General features: G+C 37.8%; 7 protein-coding genes across 7 annotated transcripts in view; 2 read left to right on the forward strand and 5 right to left on the reverse strand.

The window, feature by feature from the left end:
- LOC127410790 (histone H2B-like) overlaps positions 1–20,392 on the reverse strand; it is a 303,692-nt gene that overhangs the window by 205,357 nt on the left and 77,943 nt on the right. The window lies entirely within an intron of this gene.
- Positions 2,703–3,180, forward strand: LOC127411322 (histone H4). The gene has a single exon (XM_051646827.1). It carries the CDS (start codon positions 2,718–2,720, stop codon positions 3,027–3,029), a length of 312 nt encoding a protein of 103 aa, XP_051502787.1. The 5' UTR covers positions 2,703–2,717; the 3' UTR covers positions 3,030–3,180.
- Positions 4,604–4,999, forward strand: LOC127411043 (histone H2B-like). The gene has a single exon (XM_051646375.1). It carries the CDS (start codon positions 4,604–4,606, stop codon positions 4,976–4,978), a length of 375 nt encoding a protein of 124 aa, XP_051502335.1. The 3' UTR covers positions 4,979–4,999.
- LOC127411023 (histone H2A-like) lies at positions 6,509–6,919 on the reverse strand. Its single transcript, XM_051646335.1, has one exon. It carries the CDS (start codon positions 6,917–6,919, stop codon positions 6,536–6,538), a length of 384 nt encoding a protein of 127 aa, XP_051502295.1. The 3' UTR covers positions 6,509–6,535.
- LOC127411297 (histone H1-like) lies at positions 8,427–9,078 on the reverse strand. Its single transcript, XM_051646773.1, has one exon. The coding sequence runs from the start codon at positions 9,024–9,026 to the stop codon at positions 8,427–8,429; it is 600 nt and encodes a 199-aa protein (XP_051502733.1). The 5' UTR covers positions 9,027–9,078.
- LOC127411192 (histone H4) lies at positions 12,898–13,595 on the reverse strand. The gene has a single exon (XM_051646592.1). The coding sequence runs from the start codon at positions 13,573–13,575 to the stop codon at positions 13,264–13,266; it is 312 nt and encodes a 103-aa protein (XP_051502552.1). The 5' UTR covers positions 13,576–13,595; the 3' UTR covers positions 12,898–13,263.
- LOC127410948 (histone H3-like) lies at positions 14,102–14,655 on the reverse strand. The gene has a single exon (XM_051646238.1). The coding sequence runs from the start codon at positions 14,566–14,568 to the stop codon at positions 14,158–14,160; it is 411 nt and encodes a 136-aa protein (XP_051502198.1). The 5' UTR covers positions 14,569–14,655; the 3' UTR covers positions 14,102–14,157.

A 20,392-nucleotide genomic window follows, 5' to 3' on the forward strand; every position in this document is an offset into this window, starting at 1 on the left:
GGCACATAGTAAAGAAAATCTCGATGATAATTATAGAAGGAAAAGACAAAAAATGTTGCAGCAACATCAATATATTTTTAATAAAAAATAAAAAAAAACCTGATGGGAGAGGAGCAATAGACATTGCATTTGAAATATGGGAACTTAAAAGAGTTTTATATCAAATTAAACAAACAGTGCCAGGAAATGTTGTGGTATGTTAGATTATGCTAAAATATGTACACAACATAATACTTAAAGCAGTACTGGACTTGTTTAATAAGATATGGGTAGAAGGGAAACATGCCATAATAATTCCGATAGCTAAACCGGGAAAGATGTATCAGTAGCTGGGAATGATAGACCAATAGCACTTACATCTAACCTATGTAAATTGATGGAGAAAATGATTGTAAATAGGCTGTATTATGTGCTGGAGAGTAAGGGATTGTCAGTGCCTTATCAAAATTATTTTAGAAAAGGTAGATCAACATTGGATGCACTAATAAAATTGGAAACAGATGTTAAGAAAGTAATAGCAATGAAAGTTAGTGGCTGTTTATTTTGATATTGAGAAGGCATATGTCATGATGTGGAAAGAAGGTTTATTATTAAAATTAAGAAAATTGGAATAGAGGGAATAATCTATAATTGGGTTTTAAGTTTTTTTTTGTTTTTTTGGAAAGAACAGTTCACGTTCGAGTAGGTAATGAATTGTCTCAAACTGTAAGAGTGGAGAACGGAACACCTCAGGGAAATGTGATAAGACCTATATTATTTAATATTATGATAAATGACATATTTGAATTTGTGTCATCAGGAATTAACATGGCTTTATATGCGGATGTTGGAATAATGTGGAAAAGAGGGAGGAATATATCCTTTAATATGGAGAGAATTCAAGAAGCAATAGGGATAGTTGAAAAATGGTCTCTAGAATGGGGATTAAAATTTTCAATATCCAAAATATGTTATCAGATTTTTACAAAGAAGAAAATTAAAGAGAACAAACAACTTAAATTATATGGGACATCGTTAGAAAAAGTATCTATGTTTAAATATCTGGGAATGTGGTTTGATGAAAAGTTAACTTGGAAAGATCATATAGATTATTTTATAAAGAAATGTAGTAAAGTATTAAACTTAATGAAAGGGGTTGCAAGACAAGACTGGGGTGCAAACAAACAATCATTAAAGGGTATATACGTTGGACTTATGCGATCAGTACTAGACTATGGTTGTAAAGTTAAAACTGCCCCTTTGAGCAATAATTAATGTGCAATACACAGCTTAGTCTTTTTATATTATCCAACACATCCTACCTCTTCTGCCATTACATTCCCTTGCACTGTACATAATCGATTATATTCACACATCTAAGAACAGGACATTAAAATCTTAACTATACATTGCACATCATAGGGAAACATAATACAGGTTTATGTGAGGTTTGTGCAATAGAGGTGACAGTAGAGCATGTGTTGGTGGTATGTCTTGCATATGAAAGAGAAAGGAGGAGTCTTAATGAAGAATTACAAACCTTAGGAAGTCAATAATTCATAATAAGTAATATTTTAAATGATGGTCCAAATGCGGGGAAACAAATGAATGCAATAATGAGATTTATTAAGAGCAGTGGACTAAAATATAGGATATGGGGAATAGGGAGAAATATAGAGTTCATTATCTCACACTCCATCACAGAAGGTGGCGGTATGCACCTATTAAGTTGGTTCGGAACCCGCCATAAAACCTGAAGAAGATGACGACGCATCATTTCTTTTTGTAACATAGAAATGAGTGGCAGAGGTAAAACCGGTGGTAAAGCTCGTGTAAAGGCTAAAAATAAACGGACCAAAGTCTGATTCACTGAAACACAAAGGCTCTTTAAGGGCCACACACTTGAACTTAAGAGAGTCATGATCTTTTGCATAATTGTAAAAGCTGTTGCGGGATATGCTTTCCAGTGGAAGTAACACTGTGACATAAATGTGCGTGATAACAAAGAATCAATCCCTTTTTAATCTTTAGTAGCTCGTGAAAAGAAAGAAAAAGTGCAAAATCTGCTCTAAAATATATAGATGGCATGACTAAATCAGGTGTGTAATGATTGTTGTGTAGAATAGAGATCATACTCCCCTTTGGACATCAATTGTTTCTTTAATAACGTGCAGCAAACTATAAACTCATATATAAATTCAGTTGTACGAGCACAGACGGTGTATTTTTAGTTTTGTTCTAAACTATGAAAAACTTCAGTGCATTATAGTGTTTCTTGTGATTCAAAATACAAACCATTAATTTCACTATGAACGTATTAGTTATAATTATTCAAAACAAGAACATCAAATTACAAGAATATAAAAAGTAGAGACATTAATGTGCAACATCTGTTTCATGTGAATAAAGATAAACTGAACAAAGATCTTGAGCGGGAAACTGCGTCAATATCAGCCAATCACAAGCCTCTGAACCCAACAGTTAAATGAAAAAAAAAAAAAAAAAGTGTTACTTTTTGTGTCCATTTTATACATATTTCTTTGGACATTGACCTGAAACTAATTCTTAAAAAAAAAAAATATTATTATTATATAAAAATAAAAATCTAATAAATTCGAGTAAATCTGTGCTCTGGCTCCTCCTTAAGTGCTGTGTTTCTATTAGGTCCTGTAAGCATATTTAAATAACCTCTCCAGCAGCTCCATTCTTCACATTCAGTTGATAGTTGAACTGTCATCATGTCTGGAAGAGGTAAAGGCGGTAAAGGACTCGGAAAAGGTGGCGCCAAGCGTCACCGCAAAGTGTTGCGTGATAACATCCAGGGAATTACCAAACCCGCAATCCGTCGTCTCGCTCGCCGTGGCGGTGTCAAGCGTATTTCCGGTCTGATCTACGAGGAGACTCGCGGTGTGTTGAAGGTGTTTCTGGAGAACGTTATCCGTGATGCCGTCACCTACACTGAACACGCCAAGAGAAAGACCGTCACTGCCATGGACGTTGTGTACGCGCTGAAACGACAGGGACGAACTCTGTACGGATTCGGAGGATAAACGACTTTATTCAGGAGAAATCCGACAAACCCAACGGCTCTTTTAAGAGCCACACACAATCTCACATAAAGAGTTAAAGCGGTAGAACTTGTTTCATTAGATTAATTGTTACATATTGTATTATATTATGAAGTTGTTCTTTGGAGATCTGTACGAACTAACTGTAGCTGCAGTAGTTTATAAAGAATAAAGATACCGTCTTTCCATGAATAAACGTGGATTCTTAAATGTTTTGTTGTTGAATACATGTTTCATGTGGTTTTCAAACACATACAGAATTACAGATGACATTTCTATGGGCGTATCCATAATAAAACAATCCAGATTTACTTTTAACACAGATACTTTTATTTGGCAAAGATGAGAAAAAACAAGTAGACTAGAATAGTACTAAACGCAGTATTTGTATTTATTTTTTTATATACATATGGTTTTATATATCTGTGTGTGTGTGTGTATTGTTATGATTCGCTCGTACTTTAAGAAAAAAAACCTCAGTGGTTTATAATATATTTTGTATGGTTATGAACCACATACATATTTTCAGAAAAGCATTTTAACTCTTTATAAACAATTATTTCTTGAAGCTTTTATTTTATTTTTCATAATATTACATTATTTTATAAGAAAAGAAAAACAAAATGAGCGGGAGACCTGAAGAAAGGAAATGTAATCGTGTGGGGGATGGAAACTTTCAAACATGAGGCGAGAGGCGGGACTTTCATTTGGAAGTCTTTGTGGGGAAAAAAAAAAAAAAAAAATGTCGGAGGCGCCAGTAGACCACTTGTAGCAACTACGTAAACCAAATGTTGAAAGTGGTTCATGACACACAATTTGTTTATATTTCAATGTAAAAAAATAAAATAAAAAATACAGCACAAACCAAAATATACATGATATCATTTTTTTTTTTCTATTTGGGAATATATTCTTATGCATTTCATATATAATGCTCCACCATCATATTTATGCGTTTTATAAACAATGCGAAAACAGAAGTGTCCCTGATAATACAGTTCAGTTTGATTTGCAACACATATAAATGTATTTCTCACCAAAGTGAATCAAGAGATGAAAAATAGAAGTAGATCAGAATAATACCAAATGCTGGACAGTATAAAATATAGAAAATTTGATTAAAACAAAAAGTTAAAAACAGTCTATGGTGTTTAAACTGTGTTTACGGTTATAAACCACAGCATTACTTGTAGAAAAATATTGAAATCCTTTATGAACAATTATTTCTTAAGAACGGTTTATTTTCTCATTATATTATTACAAAATAAAATAAAAATGCGCGGGAGAACTAAAGAAAGGAAATGTAATCGTGTGGGGGATGGAAACTTTCAAACATGAGGCGAGAGGCGGGACTTTCATTTGGAAGTCTTTGATTGGCTCTTTCCGGCCCGTCAAACTTACAACTGTCCAATGAAATCATTTAATGGGTTTGACCAATGAAAATACGCAATCAGAGGACACGGATCATCTCCTCACAGAATTAGCATAGAAGAGGGAATAAATACTTGTATGAGCGGATGAAGAATCATTATTGTGAGTTTGTTCATCAGATCATCATGCCTGAACCAGCTAAATCCGCACCGAAGAAAGGATCCAAGAAGGCCGTCACAAAGACTGCCGGTAAGGGAGGAAAGAAGCGCAGGAAGTCCAGGAAGGAGAGTTACGCTATCTACGTGTATAAAGTCCTGAAACAGGTTCATCCTGACACCGGGATCTCTTCCAAGGCGATGGGAATCATGAACTCTTTCGTCAACGACATCTTCGAGCGCATCGGCGGTGAAGCGTCTCGTCTCGCTCACTACAACAAGCGCTCCACCATCACATCGAGAGAGATCCAGACCGCCGTGCGTCTGCTGCTGCCCGGTGAACTGGCCAAACACGCCGTGTCTGAGGGCACAAAGGCCGTCACCAAATACACCAGCTCCAAGTAAAATAACGTCCTGTTTCTCAACCAACCCAAAGGCTCTTTTAAGAGCCACTCATCTTCTCGTTTAAAGAGTTTATTACAGAAGGTTTTTGTACGTTACAAAAAAAAAAAAAAAAAAACAACGCCTGGTAGTACTGCTTTAAACAGATTGTTAAAACATACAGACTCTTTGAGCATAAGCTTGAAGATATATCCAAAATAGAGCTCTTCCAGTTCTTGAACCATTTGGTCTACAAACACAAACTTGTGCAACTGCTTTCAGCCGAGATTGGCCCACATAGGAAAAGCCATCTGTCAGCCAGAAGTGGTGTGTATAGTCGGCATGGTTCTGGCCAATTATCTTTTCGCCGATACCGGCACTGAGTCAACAGTGGCACATTTCTGCCGGAATCAGCCCAAATGTGCTTGCTATCTGGGTACACTGTGATACAAGAACATATTTAGATTACACATTACAGTAAAATAGTATAATTGCAGTATTTCTACCAGTAATAAACTGAAGTAAAATAATGCTGACCTACTTTTCTTCAAACACTTTGAGGAAATAAATTTAATATTACAACATAACCAATACTCTCTGCTAAAAATACAATTAAAATGTAGAATATTCTGTTTGTTTACTCTGCATTTATTACTGTGTAGTTGACAAATAAATCTTGTACACTTTATTTTTCACAAATTTCTATGTATAGCAGAAAAGATTAAGTACTTTTTACAATGAATATGTTATTTTAAGTGTGAACTTGAAAATATGAAGTAAATTCTACATTTGTACTTAATTCTAGCATGTAAAAATTAATACTCTAGCTTATAAGAAAATGTTATTTATGATTGTTTATCTTTAAAAAGCGTTATCAATCCTAAATCAGAAAACCTTGTGTATTCAATAATACGAGTGAATTTCACTTAACTTTTCAAAGCTGGTGATTTCAGAATGCTTGAATAATTAATGAGCTTGAATGGTTTCAATTTTATTTACATGATTTTTATTGTTGGGTTTATTATGTTTGGTCATTTCTTGTTTTGTGAAGTCTGAAGTTAATTTTCTACTCAAATAAGTCATCATAAGTTTCCCTGTGGAAGGCTTCAGTATGAAGCCTATTAAGCATGTTTTTTGTGTAAATCGTTCCTAAAGCCAGCCTGATGCAAATTTTCGGATTACAGGTGTGTAAACAATACAATACACGTATAGTATATACTATACGACATTATATAACAATAATGTCGTATAGCTTTTAAATCTTTAATATCTTACAGTGTTTCGTTCAAAGACCTTCTTCAGGCATTCTATCAATTTATTTGAAGATTGTTACTGTTGCAAGGGAAGTATATCACTGTACAGTCTTGTATTTACTCGAGAAGTTTATCCAATGACGCTGGCGACGTGTTTAACTGAACCAGAGAAGGACATCCTCCTATAGGCATGAACTTCATCTACACGGTTTCCTTTAAATTATGGAGCATATTAAACACTTTACACACTAAACCAGAAAAACTCTTTGTTCAAGTGGGTGGCTCTTAAAAGAGCCTTTGTGTTTCAGTGAATCAGACTTTAGTCCGTTTATTTCTTGGCGGGTTTCTCGGTCTTCTTGGGCAGCAGCACAGCCTGGATGTTGGGCAGCACACCACCCTGAGCGATGGTCACTCCACCCAAGAGTTTGTTCAACTCTTCATCGTTCCGCACTGCCAGCTGCAGGTGACGGGGAATGATACGAGTCTTCTTGTTGTCCCGAGCGGCGTTTCCGGCCAACTCCAGGATTTCAGCGGTGAGATACTCGAGCACAGCGGCCAGATAAACAGGAGCACCGGCACCAACGCGCTCTGCGTAGTTTCCTTTGCGGAGCAGTCTGTGTACACGACCGACGGGGAACTGCAGTCCTGCCCTGGATGAACGAGTTTTAGCCTTTGCACGAGCTTTACCGCCGGTTTTACCTCTGCCGCTCATTTTCGATACGTAGATCAAACTGTAATGTTAGAGAGAAATAATGCGCCGTCATGTTCCCGTTTACAGTATTTATAAGAGTCTGGCAGACGCCTATTGGCTAGAGACTGAAAATATTCTAACCAATCACTGCTCTTCCCTCCAAACTCCAAACCACTCCCTCTCTCTCTGTTGATGAATGTGCTCAAGAGGGAGTTTCAACTCTGAAGTATTTGTAACACTTGACAATAAGGTTTCACTTGTTAACATTAATTAACAACATTAGTTAACATGAACTAACAATGAACAATTAATCTTGGTTCATGTTCACTTCAACATAAATACATTTTTCAAAATCACAAGTTGTATATTTTAAAATTTGTGAATACACTATGAAATAGCAATAAATTTTTATTATTAAATAACATCAACGCAAATTAATAAAAGTTGTTATAATATATATATATATATATATATATTGTATTTGATTTGTATATATATATATTGTATTTGATTTGATATATATATATATATATATATATATATATATATATATATATATATATATATATATATATATTATGTGTGTGGTTGACTTAATGTACTAAAACGATGACCAGGAAGAACCAAATTTCTCACGTCTTTTGTCATAAACACAATGAAATCTTTCATGAAGATTTCGTAAATATCCAAAATAATTAGTAGTTATTTCATTCATGTAAATTTATAGAACCTTATTGTAAAGTTTTAACGAATTATTTCACGCAAAACAACAACAACAATAATAATAATAATAATAGTTATAGTAATATATGTGATATGAAGTTTAAAAATGTCTGACCAATATAATAGTTATGCTTCATTGATATAAAGACCCAATCAATCCATCATAATTAAATCATACTGATAAAATAGTGTCAAGTTAATTACACTAAAACTTATATGAAACACTGATTTAATAAAAAAAAAAAAACAGCTCTTTAAAAAAAATGAGATGGGACGAAAAACTAACACTGAATGTGCAGCTTTAAGTTTTTGTTTTGATAATATTTATTTGAGTCAGGTGTTTAAAGTTAACCCCTTAAACCTTCGGATCATTTTTGTTTTCAGTCATTTTGGCTGTTCACGCCAACAGCATACATTTTGCCAATGATGTGTATTTTTGGGGGAAATTTTGATATTTCAACCTCAGTTCCTATAATACATCTATAATACACTGTGAACACAAAATAGTTACACTCAGGACAAAAATGTCCCCATTGAAACTGCAATATTTTATCCCAGCAGCATTAAAGCATAAATTACATGATAATAAAAACCAGCTCTTTAAAAATTTGAGATGGGACGTAAAACTAACACTGAATGTGCAGCTTTAAGATTTTTGTTTTGAGAATATTTATAAATAGCCCACAAAGCATGATAGCATTCATGACAATAAATCCAACAGATTAATAAAGTATTGCTCTTTTATATGAATTAGTGTGTGGCTCTTAAAAGAGCCGTTTTGGGGAAGAAACTCTAATGAGTCTATTTACTTCTTTTTGGGGGCTGCCTTTTTAGGTTTGGCTGCTTTAGTCTTTGCCGTTTTGGGTTTGGCAGCTTTGGTCTTTTTGGGACTCTTGGCTGCTTTCTTGGGGGTTGCTGACTTTGTCTTCTTGGGGCTCTTCGATGCCTTCTTGGGGCTCTTCGGTGCCTTCTTAGCGGCTGCGGGTTTCTTCACTTTCTTGGGGGATTTCTTAGCGGCGGGTTTCTTTGTCGCGGCACTCTTGGGCTTCTTGGCAGCAGCGGGTTTCTTGACTTTAGGAGCGGCTTTCTTCACGGGTTTCTTCTTGCTCTCGGCTTGATTCTTGTTGATCTTGAATGAGCCGGAGGCGCCGGTTCCTTTGGTCTGGATCAGAGTCCCTTTAGTCACCAGACTCTTGATGGCGAGTTTGACGCGGGAGTTCTTCTTCTCCACATCGTATCCACCGGCGGCGAGAGCTTTCTTCAGGGCGGCGAGAGACACGCCGCTCCTCTCCTTGGATGCGGACACAGCTTTGACGATGAGATCACCGACGCTTGGACCCGTTTTCTTGGGTTTAGCTGCAGATTTCTTCTTGGGCGATTTGACAGCTGGAGCGGTTTCTGCCATCTCTCTGATCGGATCTGTAACCTCACACACAAACACTGTCTGAGTTCAGTAATGAACAGCTGCTGAGCGGCGCTGCGCTCTTGAAACACACATGAGAACCATATAGACTCAACCCGCTCAACTCAGTGCTTGTGTGTCTCCGAGAGACGCTCCAGATTGTGTTTTCTCCTCTCACATTTAGAGAAAAACTGGAGTGGTGAAAGAGTTTAATGGAGTAAAAACATTGTGAACACTGAGCAGGACTACTGTGCTTTATTTGAAGACAAAAAACACGCGACGAGGAAACGTTTAGTTTAGCACAATCACATCAAATCCACGGCGAGCATCAGTCACCGGGAACAGCTGCGTGTGAATTTGTTGTGATTTTTATGTAGAAATGTTTAATAAAAGTTGAACGTGTCCTCTGAGTATTCAACACACACTTTGACAATAACTTTAATGAAATGATCATCATTGAGGGACTTGTGGACTGTTTCATACAGTAGTTGTTTTGGGCATCTTGAAGCACACACTCAAATCAGAGACAAAAGATCAAATCATTGGGCTGATAATATCCTCCACATCTAAATGAGATAATTATTAAAATATTGTTCTTTTTAGTTTCTCTTGAGCATGGAACAGTTTTTATTTGGAGATGGCTGTGGACATGGTGTGTTTAATTCCTGATGGTGTATGGTAATCCAAACTGACTTTTAATCAGTGCAGAAAATAAATTATATAAATTCTACTGTTTTTGAATAGTTAAAATGCTAATTATTGATATCAGGGATGGATTACTGCTGTAAATGCTCATTTTGATGTCAGTGATTAGGTTTGCGCTAGTAAAATGTTATTATTTGATGTCAGATATGACATTAAATGAGGAAATATCCATTATTGATATAAAAAGTTGATTTATATAATAGTTGAATTTGACAATGATCTGTCATTCATAATTAAAAATACAACTGTAGGTATCTGTATTCATTTATCGTGAGTTTAAATAGTTAATTCAGATAATTATTGTCCATCTGAGTCCAAATTGTATGTAATACATAGAAGCTCTATCATTTTTCCCCATTTTAGCACAAAGAGATGAGTTCTTCCTTCAACACAGTGCCTTAATTCCTCCAAAGTCACTCGTCGATAACCAAAGATTTCCACAATGAAACTGAGGGAGGATCATCCCCAACCCACTTCACCATTATGGCCAGCATCAAAAGTGACTGAATGACATCTAGCACTTGTTGATCTAATGCTAAACTTATGTTGTGACATATTGTCCTCCAGAATTCCTGAATTTTAGTACATTCCCAAAGGCAATGTCACCTGGTTCCCACATTTCAGACAGTTTGGAGAGACTCCTGTTTTATATTTACAATAAATGTATGGTGAAAGATAAATATTGTGTAGATTATTATATTGTAGCTCTTTATATCAATTGCAGATTGAAATTCTGGAGGACAGCAACCAGATTTCATCCCAATCATCATGAACAATCTCACTTTTAAGCAGTGTCCACCAAGAACCGAGGATGTAGGTGTTTTATATAACAGCTTAATCCACCCAAGAAAGCCCAAACCAAAGTCGAATCTCCTCAGAACTTTGAACATATATTCCCAATCAATTCTGTCAAAGGCCTTTTCGGCATCCTATGACTCCTGCATTTGATAGAAGTTAACATAACGAACTATATTAAATAGGTGTCTGGTGTTGTGATATGAATTTTTGCCCTTAATGAATCCCATCTGGTCAGCATTTACAATAGATCTCATCACTTGGTCTTAATGAGGAGCATATCTCTGGATTTTTGTTTTTATTTGCTATTAAGACTGCACTGCCTGGCCAAAGGAAAAAAAAAAAAAATTGCCAGTGGGATTTAAATAAGCAGATACTTAAGAGTCAGTGATTGGATTATCATTGCAGTATATTTTAACCCTAACTGATGCAGTGTGTAGCTTCTCATGTCTTAAACCACCATGTCGGAAGATGTATCCCGTGGTCGTGGAAAAGATGTTGTGTTTCAGAATTGGCAAATTGTTGGCCTGCCTCAAGCAAAGAAAACAACTAAGGAGATTGCTGAAAATCACTGGAATTGGGTTAAGAACTGTCCAACGCGTTATTAAAACCTGGAAGGATAGTGGTGAACCGTCAGCTTAACGGAAGAAATATGACAGGAAAAAAAAAAAAAATGATCACTTGAATGATCGTGATCGGAGATCACTAAAACGCTTGGTTAAGTCACATCATAAAACATCGAGAGCAGAACTCTGTATGGCCACAAGAAAGCCACTTGTTAGGGAAGCTAATTGGATTAAAGTAATAACATTTGCTAGGAAGCATAAAGATTGGACTGGTGCAATGGAAGAAAAAAAAAAAAAAAAAAAAAAAAAAAAAAAAAGAGTCATGTGGTTTGATGAGCCCATTTTTTCAATGCATTGTGTTTAAAGTATAGATGATTCTTAAAGAATTTTCTCGTCACTAAACATCAGTGACAGCGCGAGATTTACTTTATAGAAAAATTCCTTCTGCAAAAAAACTCTTTAAACGAGAAGATGTGTGGCTCTTAAAAGAGCCTTTGGGTTGGTTGAGAAACAGGACGTTATTTTACTTGGAGCTGGTGTATTTGGTGACGGCCTTTGTGCCCTCAGACACGGCGTGTTTGGCCAGTTCACCGGGCAGCAGCAGACGCACGGCGGTCTGGATCTCTCTCGATGTGATGGTGGAGCGCTTGTTGTAGTGAGCGAGACGAGACGCTTCACCGCCGATGCGCTCGAAGATGTCGTTGACGAAAGAGTTCATGATTCCCATCGCCTTGGAAGAGATCCCGGTGTCAGGATGAACCTGTTTCAGGACTTTATACACGTAGATAGCGTAACTCTCCTTCCTGGACTTCCTGCGCTTCTTTCCTCCCTTACCGGCGGTCTTTGTGACGGCCTTCTTGGATCCTTTCTTCGGTGCGGATTTAGCTGGTTCAGGCATGATGATCTGAAAAACAAACTCACAATAATGATTCTTAATCCGCTCATACAAGTATTTATTCCCTCCTCTATGCTAATTCTGTGAGGAGATGATGCGCGTCCTCTGATTGCGTATTTTCATTGGTCAAACCCATTGAATGATTTCATTGGACAGTTGTAAGTTTGACGGGCCGGAAAGAGCCAATCAAAGACTTCCAAATGAAAGTCCCGCCTCTCGCCTCATGTTTGAAAGTTTCCATCCCCCACACGATTACATTTCCTTTCTTGCTTGACTGGCCAGCAAACTCACCAGACCTGAACCCCATAGAGAATCTATGGGGTATTGTCAAGAGGAAAATGAGAAACAAGAGACCAAAAAATGCAGATGAGCTGAAGGCCACTGTCAAAGAAACCTGGGCTTCCATACCACCTCAGCAGTGCCACAAACTGATCACCTCCATGCCATGCAGAATTGAGGCAGTAATTAAAGCAAAAGGAGCCCCTACCAAGTATTGAGTACATATACAGTAAATGAACATACTTTCCAGAAGGCCAACAATTCATTAAAAATGTTTTTTTTATTATTGGTCTTATGATGTATTCTAATTTTTTGAGATAGTGAATTGGTGGGTTTTTGTTAAATGTGAGCCAAAATCATCACAATTAAAAGAACCAAAGACTTAAACTACTTCAGTCTGTGTGCATTGAATTTATTTAATACACGAGTTTCACAATTTGAGTTGAATTACTGAAATAAATGAACTTTTCCATGACATTCTAATTTACTGAGATGCACCTGTATATGGCCCACACACAACAAACTCATCCTAAAACCAGTTTGTCACACACAGGCCACATCTGGCCCACACACAGCAAGCCACAACTTACACTAAAACCAGCTTGATGTGTGTGGGCCAGATAAAGCCCATATAACCTTTGCCGCTGCCAGAACTGAGCCATATGTGCCATAGTTGGCCCAAATATGCATGCTATCTGGGTATTATTACAGACATACCCAATCTGTAATTCTGTACATGTTTGAAAACCATGAAACATGTATTGAACAACAAAATATTTAAGAATCCACTATGTTCATGGAAAATAGACTATGCCTTTATAAACTGCTGCAACTATAGGAAATTTGTGCAGATCTCCAAAAAACAGCTTCATCATACGTTAAAAATGTGCATTAATTATTGTAATGAAACGAGTATTACCACTTTGACTCTTTATGTGAGATTGTGTGTGGCTCTTAAAAGAGCCGTTGGGTTTGTCGGATTTCTCCTGAATAAAGTCGTTTATCCTCCGAATCCGTACAGAGTTCGTCCCTGTCGTTTCAGCGCGTACACAACGTCCATGGCAGTGACGGTCTTTCTCTTGGCGTGTTCAGTGTAGGTGACGGCATCACGGATAACGTTCTCCAGAAACACCTTCAACACACCGCGAGTCTCCTCGTAGATCAGACCGGAGATACGCTTGACACCGCCACGGCGAGCGAGACGACGGATTGCGGGTTTGGTGATTCCCTGGATGTTATCACGCAACACTTTGCGGTGACGCTTGGCGCCTCCTTTTCCGAGTCCTTTACCGCCTTTACCTCTTCCAGACATGATGAGAGTTCAACTATCAACCGAATGTGAAAAACGGAACTGCTGGAGAGGATATTTACAGTTGCCTACAGGACCTAATAGAAACACAGCACTGAAGGAGGAGCCTAAAGCACGTCAGCGCTGACGTACCAAAGAGCACAGATTCACTGGAATTTATCAGATTATTATTCAATGAGAATTAGTTTCAGGTCAAAGTCCAAATAAGTATTTGTAAAATGGGGGAAGAATAACACACTAATGGACACTGAAAAGGAACATGTAAACAACTAAATGTTTTGTGACTGGACTTCATGGGAGTGTAGATTGTGTGGTTATCTTAAAAAATATCAACCACTTAATTTATTAACCACATTCTCCATTTGAAAAAAAAAAAAAAAGTGTGATATTTCTAAATATTACCTATTAGTTCCATTATTGCGGTCACTCTATTTTACAGCTGCCTAACAGAAACATTAAATGAACACTACAGTAAATCTCCTTATAAACCACTAATAATAAAAACAGGAAATGATCTCGTTCAGTGTGATTGAAGTGGCTCTTAAAAGAGCCTTTGGGGTTGATGTGGATGACGTCACTGTGGATTTAAGCGCGTTCTCCTCGAATCCGGCGGGCCAGCTGAATGTCTTTGGGCATGATGGTGACCCTCTTGGCGTGGATGGCACACAAGTTGGTGTCCTCAAACAGACCGACCAAATAAGCCTCGCTGGACTCCTGCAGGGCCATGACAGCGGAGCTCTGGAAGCGCAGATCCGTCTTGAAATCCTGAGCGATTTCTCTCACCAGACGCTGGAAAGGCAGTTTGCGAATCAGCAGCTCAGTGGACTTCTGATAACGGCGGATCTCTCTCAGAGCCACGGTACCGGGCCTGTAACGATGAGGCTTCTTGACTCCACCGGTGGCTGGAGCGCTCTTACGGGCGGCTTTAGTAGCGAGCTGCTTCCTCGGGGCTTTTCCACCGGTGGATTTACGAGCGGTCTGTTTAGTTCTTGCCATGACTTCAACGTTTCTTCTCCGTTCTTCACAGAAAATGTAACTGAATGTTCTGCTGCTGCTGCTCTTTAAAGCCTTGTGTGACCATGAGTTCAGTGGGGGGAGGGTTCAGAGGCTTGTGATTGGCTGATAGTGACGTCTACGTGTGACAGTTGACCAATGACTGTGCGGCTCGTGTTTTCAAACAAGCGGCGACAGTTTCCCGCTCAAGATCTTTAGTTCAGTTCATCTCATCTGTATTTTAGATTATACTGTATGTTGCATGTTAAATAAACTGAGATTACATAGAATATCTCATGTATATGTATGCACATATAATTATATTCATTATATATTACACTGTTCTGTATGAATTATATATACATTTTAAACGTATGTTGCTCATTTTATGTATTTTGTTTTTTATTTGGACCCCGAATCTGTAATAGTTTTGGGTTGATATTATTCCACATCTAGTTATTTCATGTCATCTGTATTCTGATGTTGATACGGGGTTTATTTGCTTTCCCCGAGGTACAAATGATTTGACGTCTTTCCTTGTGTAGCGTTACGATACTCATTTTAATCGACACTGTTTCATATTAATGTAAAAGATCATCACTCTCTTATAGTTGAAGTGTGTGGCTCTTAAAAGAGCCTTTGTGTTTCAGTGAATCAGACTTTAGTCCGTTTATTTCTTGGCGGGTTTCTCGGTCTTCTTGGGCAGCAGCACAGCCTGGATGTTGGGCAGCACACCACCCTGAGCGATGGTCACTTCACCCAAGAGTTTGTTCAACTCTTCATCGTTCCGCACTGCCAGCTGCAGGTGACGGGGAATGATACGAGTCTTCTTGTTGTCCCGAGCGGCGTTTCCGGCCAACTCCAGGATTTCAGCGGTGAGATGCTCGAGCACAGCGGCCAGATAAACAGGAGCACCGGCACCAATGCGCTCTGCGTAGTTTCACATTAAAAAAAATTACTATTGCAATAAAAAAAAAAATAAAAAAAAATGTTTAGAACTTCTTAAACTTCTTCAAAAAGTTCTCATCAAAAAATCATCCACATGCAGCAATGACAGCTTTGCAGATTCTTGGCATTCAAGCTGTCAGTTTGTCCAGATACTCAGGTGACATTTCACCCCATGCTTCCTATATCACTTGCCATAGATGTGGCTGTCTTGTTGGGCACTTCTCACGCACCTTACAGTCTAGCTGATCCCATAAAAGCTCAATGGGGTTAAGATCCATAACACTCTTTTCCAATTATCTGTTGTCCAATGTCTGTGTTTCTTTGCCCACTCTAACCTTTTCTTTTTGTTTTTTTGTTTCAAAAGTGGCTTTTTCTTTGCATTTCTTCCCAGAAAGCCTGCACCCCTGAGTCTTCTCTTTACTGTTGTACATTAAACTGGTGTTGAGCGGGTAGAATTCAATGAAGCTGTCAGCTGAGGACATGTGAGGAGTCTATTTCTCAAACTAGAGAAATTACTAGCCTTCCACATCTCTTTCTGTCCTTGTTAGAGCCAGTTGTCCTTTGTCTTTGAAGACTGTAGTGTACACCTTTGTTTGAAATCTTCAAGCATTGTATTCCTCAAAACAATAATTGACTGAGTTTCTAGAGAATGCTGTTTCTTTTTTGCCATTCTTTACCTAATATTTACTCCATGATTAGTAAATATATACTCCTTGACCATGATTACTCAAGCCAATATTATGTGCCCCCATTGCTATCATCCATTTTGTCCGACAATCAAACCAGTCCGACAAATAAACAAGGTGTACTAGACTAACGTCGGTGAACTTGAAAAATTGTGAAAAGGTTCCACATTCCACAGCCAAACACATCTATGTGTGTTCAAAGGTAACACAATTATATATACTGCACGTTTTTAACTGTCTAGCACAATCCTTGTTTTATTTTGTACATGTTTTACAAGTTGTCATAACTGGAGAAATGTATTGTTAAAAGCCTAATGTTACTAGGATAGCTAACAGTTAGCCAAACATTAGCGAGCCTAAAGCAGTTTTGCCTGACATTTCTGCCCTCTGTCCTGTACCGTATGAATTTCCTTTTAAGATACTTAAGACATAATTTAGGATGACTAAGTCCATTCCTGTTATTAAAATCCAGCACTTCATTGATGGCCGGCTGACACCCGCTCACCCTGATCCTCTGCCAGCATTGACATATGACCGTAGTAACGTTACACCTGCAAGATGTCCGCCAAAGTTGTGAACAGTGTCAGTGCCACCAAGGAAAAGACTACAAGTTGACAGCATGCCAGACAATGCTGAAAACATCAGGTGTTTCTCTTATATAAAGAAAAAGCAAATAATAACAACAATGCAACATTTTTATTTTATACATATGACATTACAAATTACAATCAAATTTGTTGTCATACAACCTGCTAAGCATATTATTTTGGAAATATGAAATGTATATATCATATTTACAGAGTCAGGTGTGATCTACAAGGCGTTTCCGTGGATATTACAGAAGAGACGGAAACAGAATCATTAATGGAGGATACCACTACAGAGGAGAGCACTATGGTCACTGAAATGGGTATGTGTCATGTTTTTTTGTTACAGTGATTTCTCTAACTGCACAGGGCTGGTAGGAAATACTCAAAAAAGAACCAGTCTAGTTTAGATTACATTTTTCCCCACATTTCTGCATCAAAGTGAATGTGCTCCAGATAGTAGTCATTGTAACACTTCACAAAAAAGTCACACCATAGCATCCCAGTTATCCCCATCTGTCCTATAACTTGGTAATAGTACTCATGATTACATTTGAGTCTGTAGGTGTCACCACTGTGCTTCTGGAGGTATTGACAACCTGGCCAACAGACTGTATTGGTCTAGGCACTTTATTTCTAAAAGTCCATAGCTTTTGTCGTAGCCGCTCTGAAGGACTTTCCTGTCAGTAGATGTACCTAAATGGTGGGCGTTGTGATTGATGACAAGCCACACATGTAGACTTGGTTTCCTGTGACTTCTGTGTATTGGGCTTCAGCAACTGGCTCAAGCTCCAGGCCTCTCTTCATTGCTTTGGTTTGCAGTGTCTTCTTCTTCCTCAGCATGCTGGTGGCAAGCTGCTTGTAGTCTGCTTTCCTGGAGTATACTCTCTTGAAAGAGGATGAAGTAAGATGAGGAGAGCGGACACAATGCCAGATGTTGTTGATGCTCTGTTGTCTGGTTTCTTTCTCCAGTGCCTCTGCTTCAGACTTTAAGACCATCATGGCATTGTAGCATTCCATCTGGTCTTTTGTTAGGACTACAAAGGAAGTGCTTGGCTGTGGTGGCAAAGGTAATACTGGAAAATCATCAGTAGGGTTGATAGGGAGGATCTTGGTCAAGTGTTATCCAATAATGGGAGCTACACACACACAGAGAAAAAAAAAAAAAAAATATATATATATATATATATATATATATATATATATATATATATATATATATATATATATATATATATATATATTGCAATGTTTGTAAATTATTTACATTGTGTTTATGTCCTGTGTTAATAAAACACTAGTTTTAATCATTTCATTCTTATGTTTACAGAGTGCACAGATAATCAACCCCAGATGAAAGAAACACAGGAGGAAGTGGAAAGATTGAAGACTCTACTTGCTCAAAAAGAAAAAGAAAATGACTTGCTAAGGGAAAAAATACAAACTTGTCTGGCTCCTTACCCACTAACACCATAGACTGTAATTAACAGCAGTGTCTCTAACTACTTCAGATACTGCACTGGGTTCACTTACGATGAATTTAAAAAACTGTGCAGATTTTTCAGACTACCAGATAATGAAACAACCCCACAAACACACATCCCCTTGACATATGAGAAACTGAACAGGTATAGTCACCATATGCCTTTGTCAACAATTTCTACTTGTACTTATGAGACTAAGACAAAACTTCGACTTGAAAGAGCTAGCTTTCAAATTTCAAATTGATATGCAAAGTGTTAGCACTTTATTCAGTTCATGGATTAACTTCATGTTTGGCAGGCTAGGTAATGTGTCTGTTTGGCCACACAGGGACATCATCACATAAAACATGCCCGACAACTACAAAGGAGAGTTTCCAACAACTTTTGCAATTTTTGATTGCACAGAGATAAAGATAGAGAAACTCAGCTCACTGTTAGTACAAAGTCAGACTTATTCTAACTATAAGTCTACTAACACACTTAAGTTTCTGATAGTCTGTGATCCTTGTGGCTCCATTATGTTTGCATCTACACTTTACACAGGATCAATTTCTGACCCAGATATATTTAGACAATGCAAATCAAAGATTTCCTGAAAGGTCTGCTTCAGTGTGGCTACCTTAAGAGAAGTGATGGGCTCATGGTGGATAAGGGGTTTCTCACTGAGAAAGATGTGAAGGAGCTTGGCCTTAAACTAAACATTCCTCTGTTTGCAAAGTCAAATCTTCAAATGCCAGTCCCAGATGTTGAGATAACAAAGAAAATAGCCAAACACTGGGTGCATGTAGAAAGAGCAATAGCCAATGTCAAAAAATTTAAGATAGTATCTGGTAGGATCCCTAATTCCATGTTAGGAAATATAAATGAGATATGGTTTGTGGTGTGTATGTTGTCCAATTTCAAGCAACACATCATTAAGGCATATGCTGCTGAAGAAACCACATAGGGACAGCAAAGTGCTGCAGTTAACACATGTGGCCATGATTTCTCTCTGTCTGTCACACAAGTTATTATAATGAATTTGCATTTTGTATCCCATTTTTAACCTTTCAAATTCTTGTGTTATATAGTGAATGTTTTTCTTTTGTAATAAACTGTGGCTGCCTGCAAATGATAATAAATGAACCTTAATCTGTATCAAGATTTAATCTGTATCACTGCTTTACCTGGTAGCTCAAACCACTTCCAAGATGGTACTCTTCCTGACCTACTGCTACATCTATTGGTGGCCTGTTTGCTATGTAGCTCATAGGTGTCCCTGTCAATCCTCTCAATAACTCCAAATCCTCATCTGTCACTTCAGACAAGGCTCTGCAATATACAAAATTCATGTCTACTTGCGTCATACAAGTCCAGATTACTGGTACTCCAATGCCACAGTAAATTACATGGTTTATCATATTTGGTATTTATATCCTTATTTATAAAGCAAGAAAAACAACTCACCTGTCATTGCTGTAGTGACAGAAGATGGGTTTCCGTTTTCGGTTTGTCTTCACCTTCGCCACCACAACAGCTGTTATGGGCAGTGGTGTTATTTTTCTGCCTCTTGGCTTATGCCACTGTTGTGGCAGGCTTGTGGAGGACTGGGCTGACATATTACTTATATTTTGGGTTTAGCTGCAGATTTCTTCTTGGGCAATTTGGCAGCTGGAGCGGTTTCTGCCATCTCTCTGATCGGATCTGTAACCTCACACACAAACACTGTCTGAGTTCAGTAATGAACAGCTGCTGAGCGGCGCTGCGCTCTTGAAACACACATGAGAATCATATAGACTCAACTCGCTCGACTCAGTGCTTGTGTGACTCCGAGAACCACTCAAGCTTGTATTTTCTCCTTTCACATTTAGAGCAAAACTGGAGTGGTGAAAGAGTTTGATGGAGTAAAAAACACTGTGAACACAGCAGGACTACTGTGCTTTATTTGAAGACAAAAACACACGATGAGGAAACGTTTAGTTTAGCACAATCACATCAAATCCACGGCGAGCATCAGTCACCGGTAACAACTGTGTGTGAATTTGTTATGATTTTTATGTAAAAACATTTATTAAAAGTTGAATGCATCCCCTGAGTGTTCAACACACACTTTGACAATAACTTTAATGAACTGATCATCACT

Source organism: Myxocyprinus asiaticus, chromosome 2 (genome assembly GCF_019703515.2).
Source record: "Myxocyprinus asiaticus isolate MX2 ecotype Aquarium Trade chromosome 2, UBuf_Myxa_2, whole genome shotgun sequence".
NCBI lineage: Eukaryota > Metazoa > Chordata > Actinopteri > Cypriniformes > Catostomidae > Myxocyprinus > Myxocyprinus asiaticus.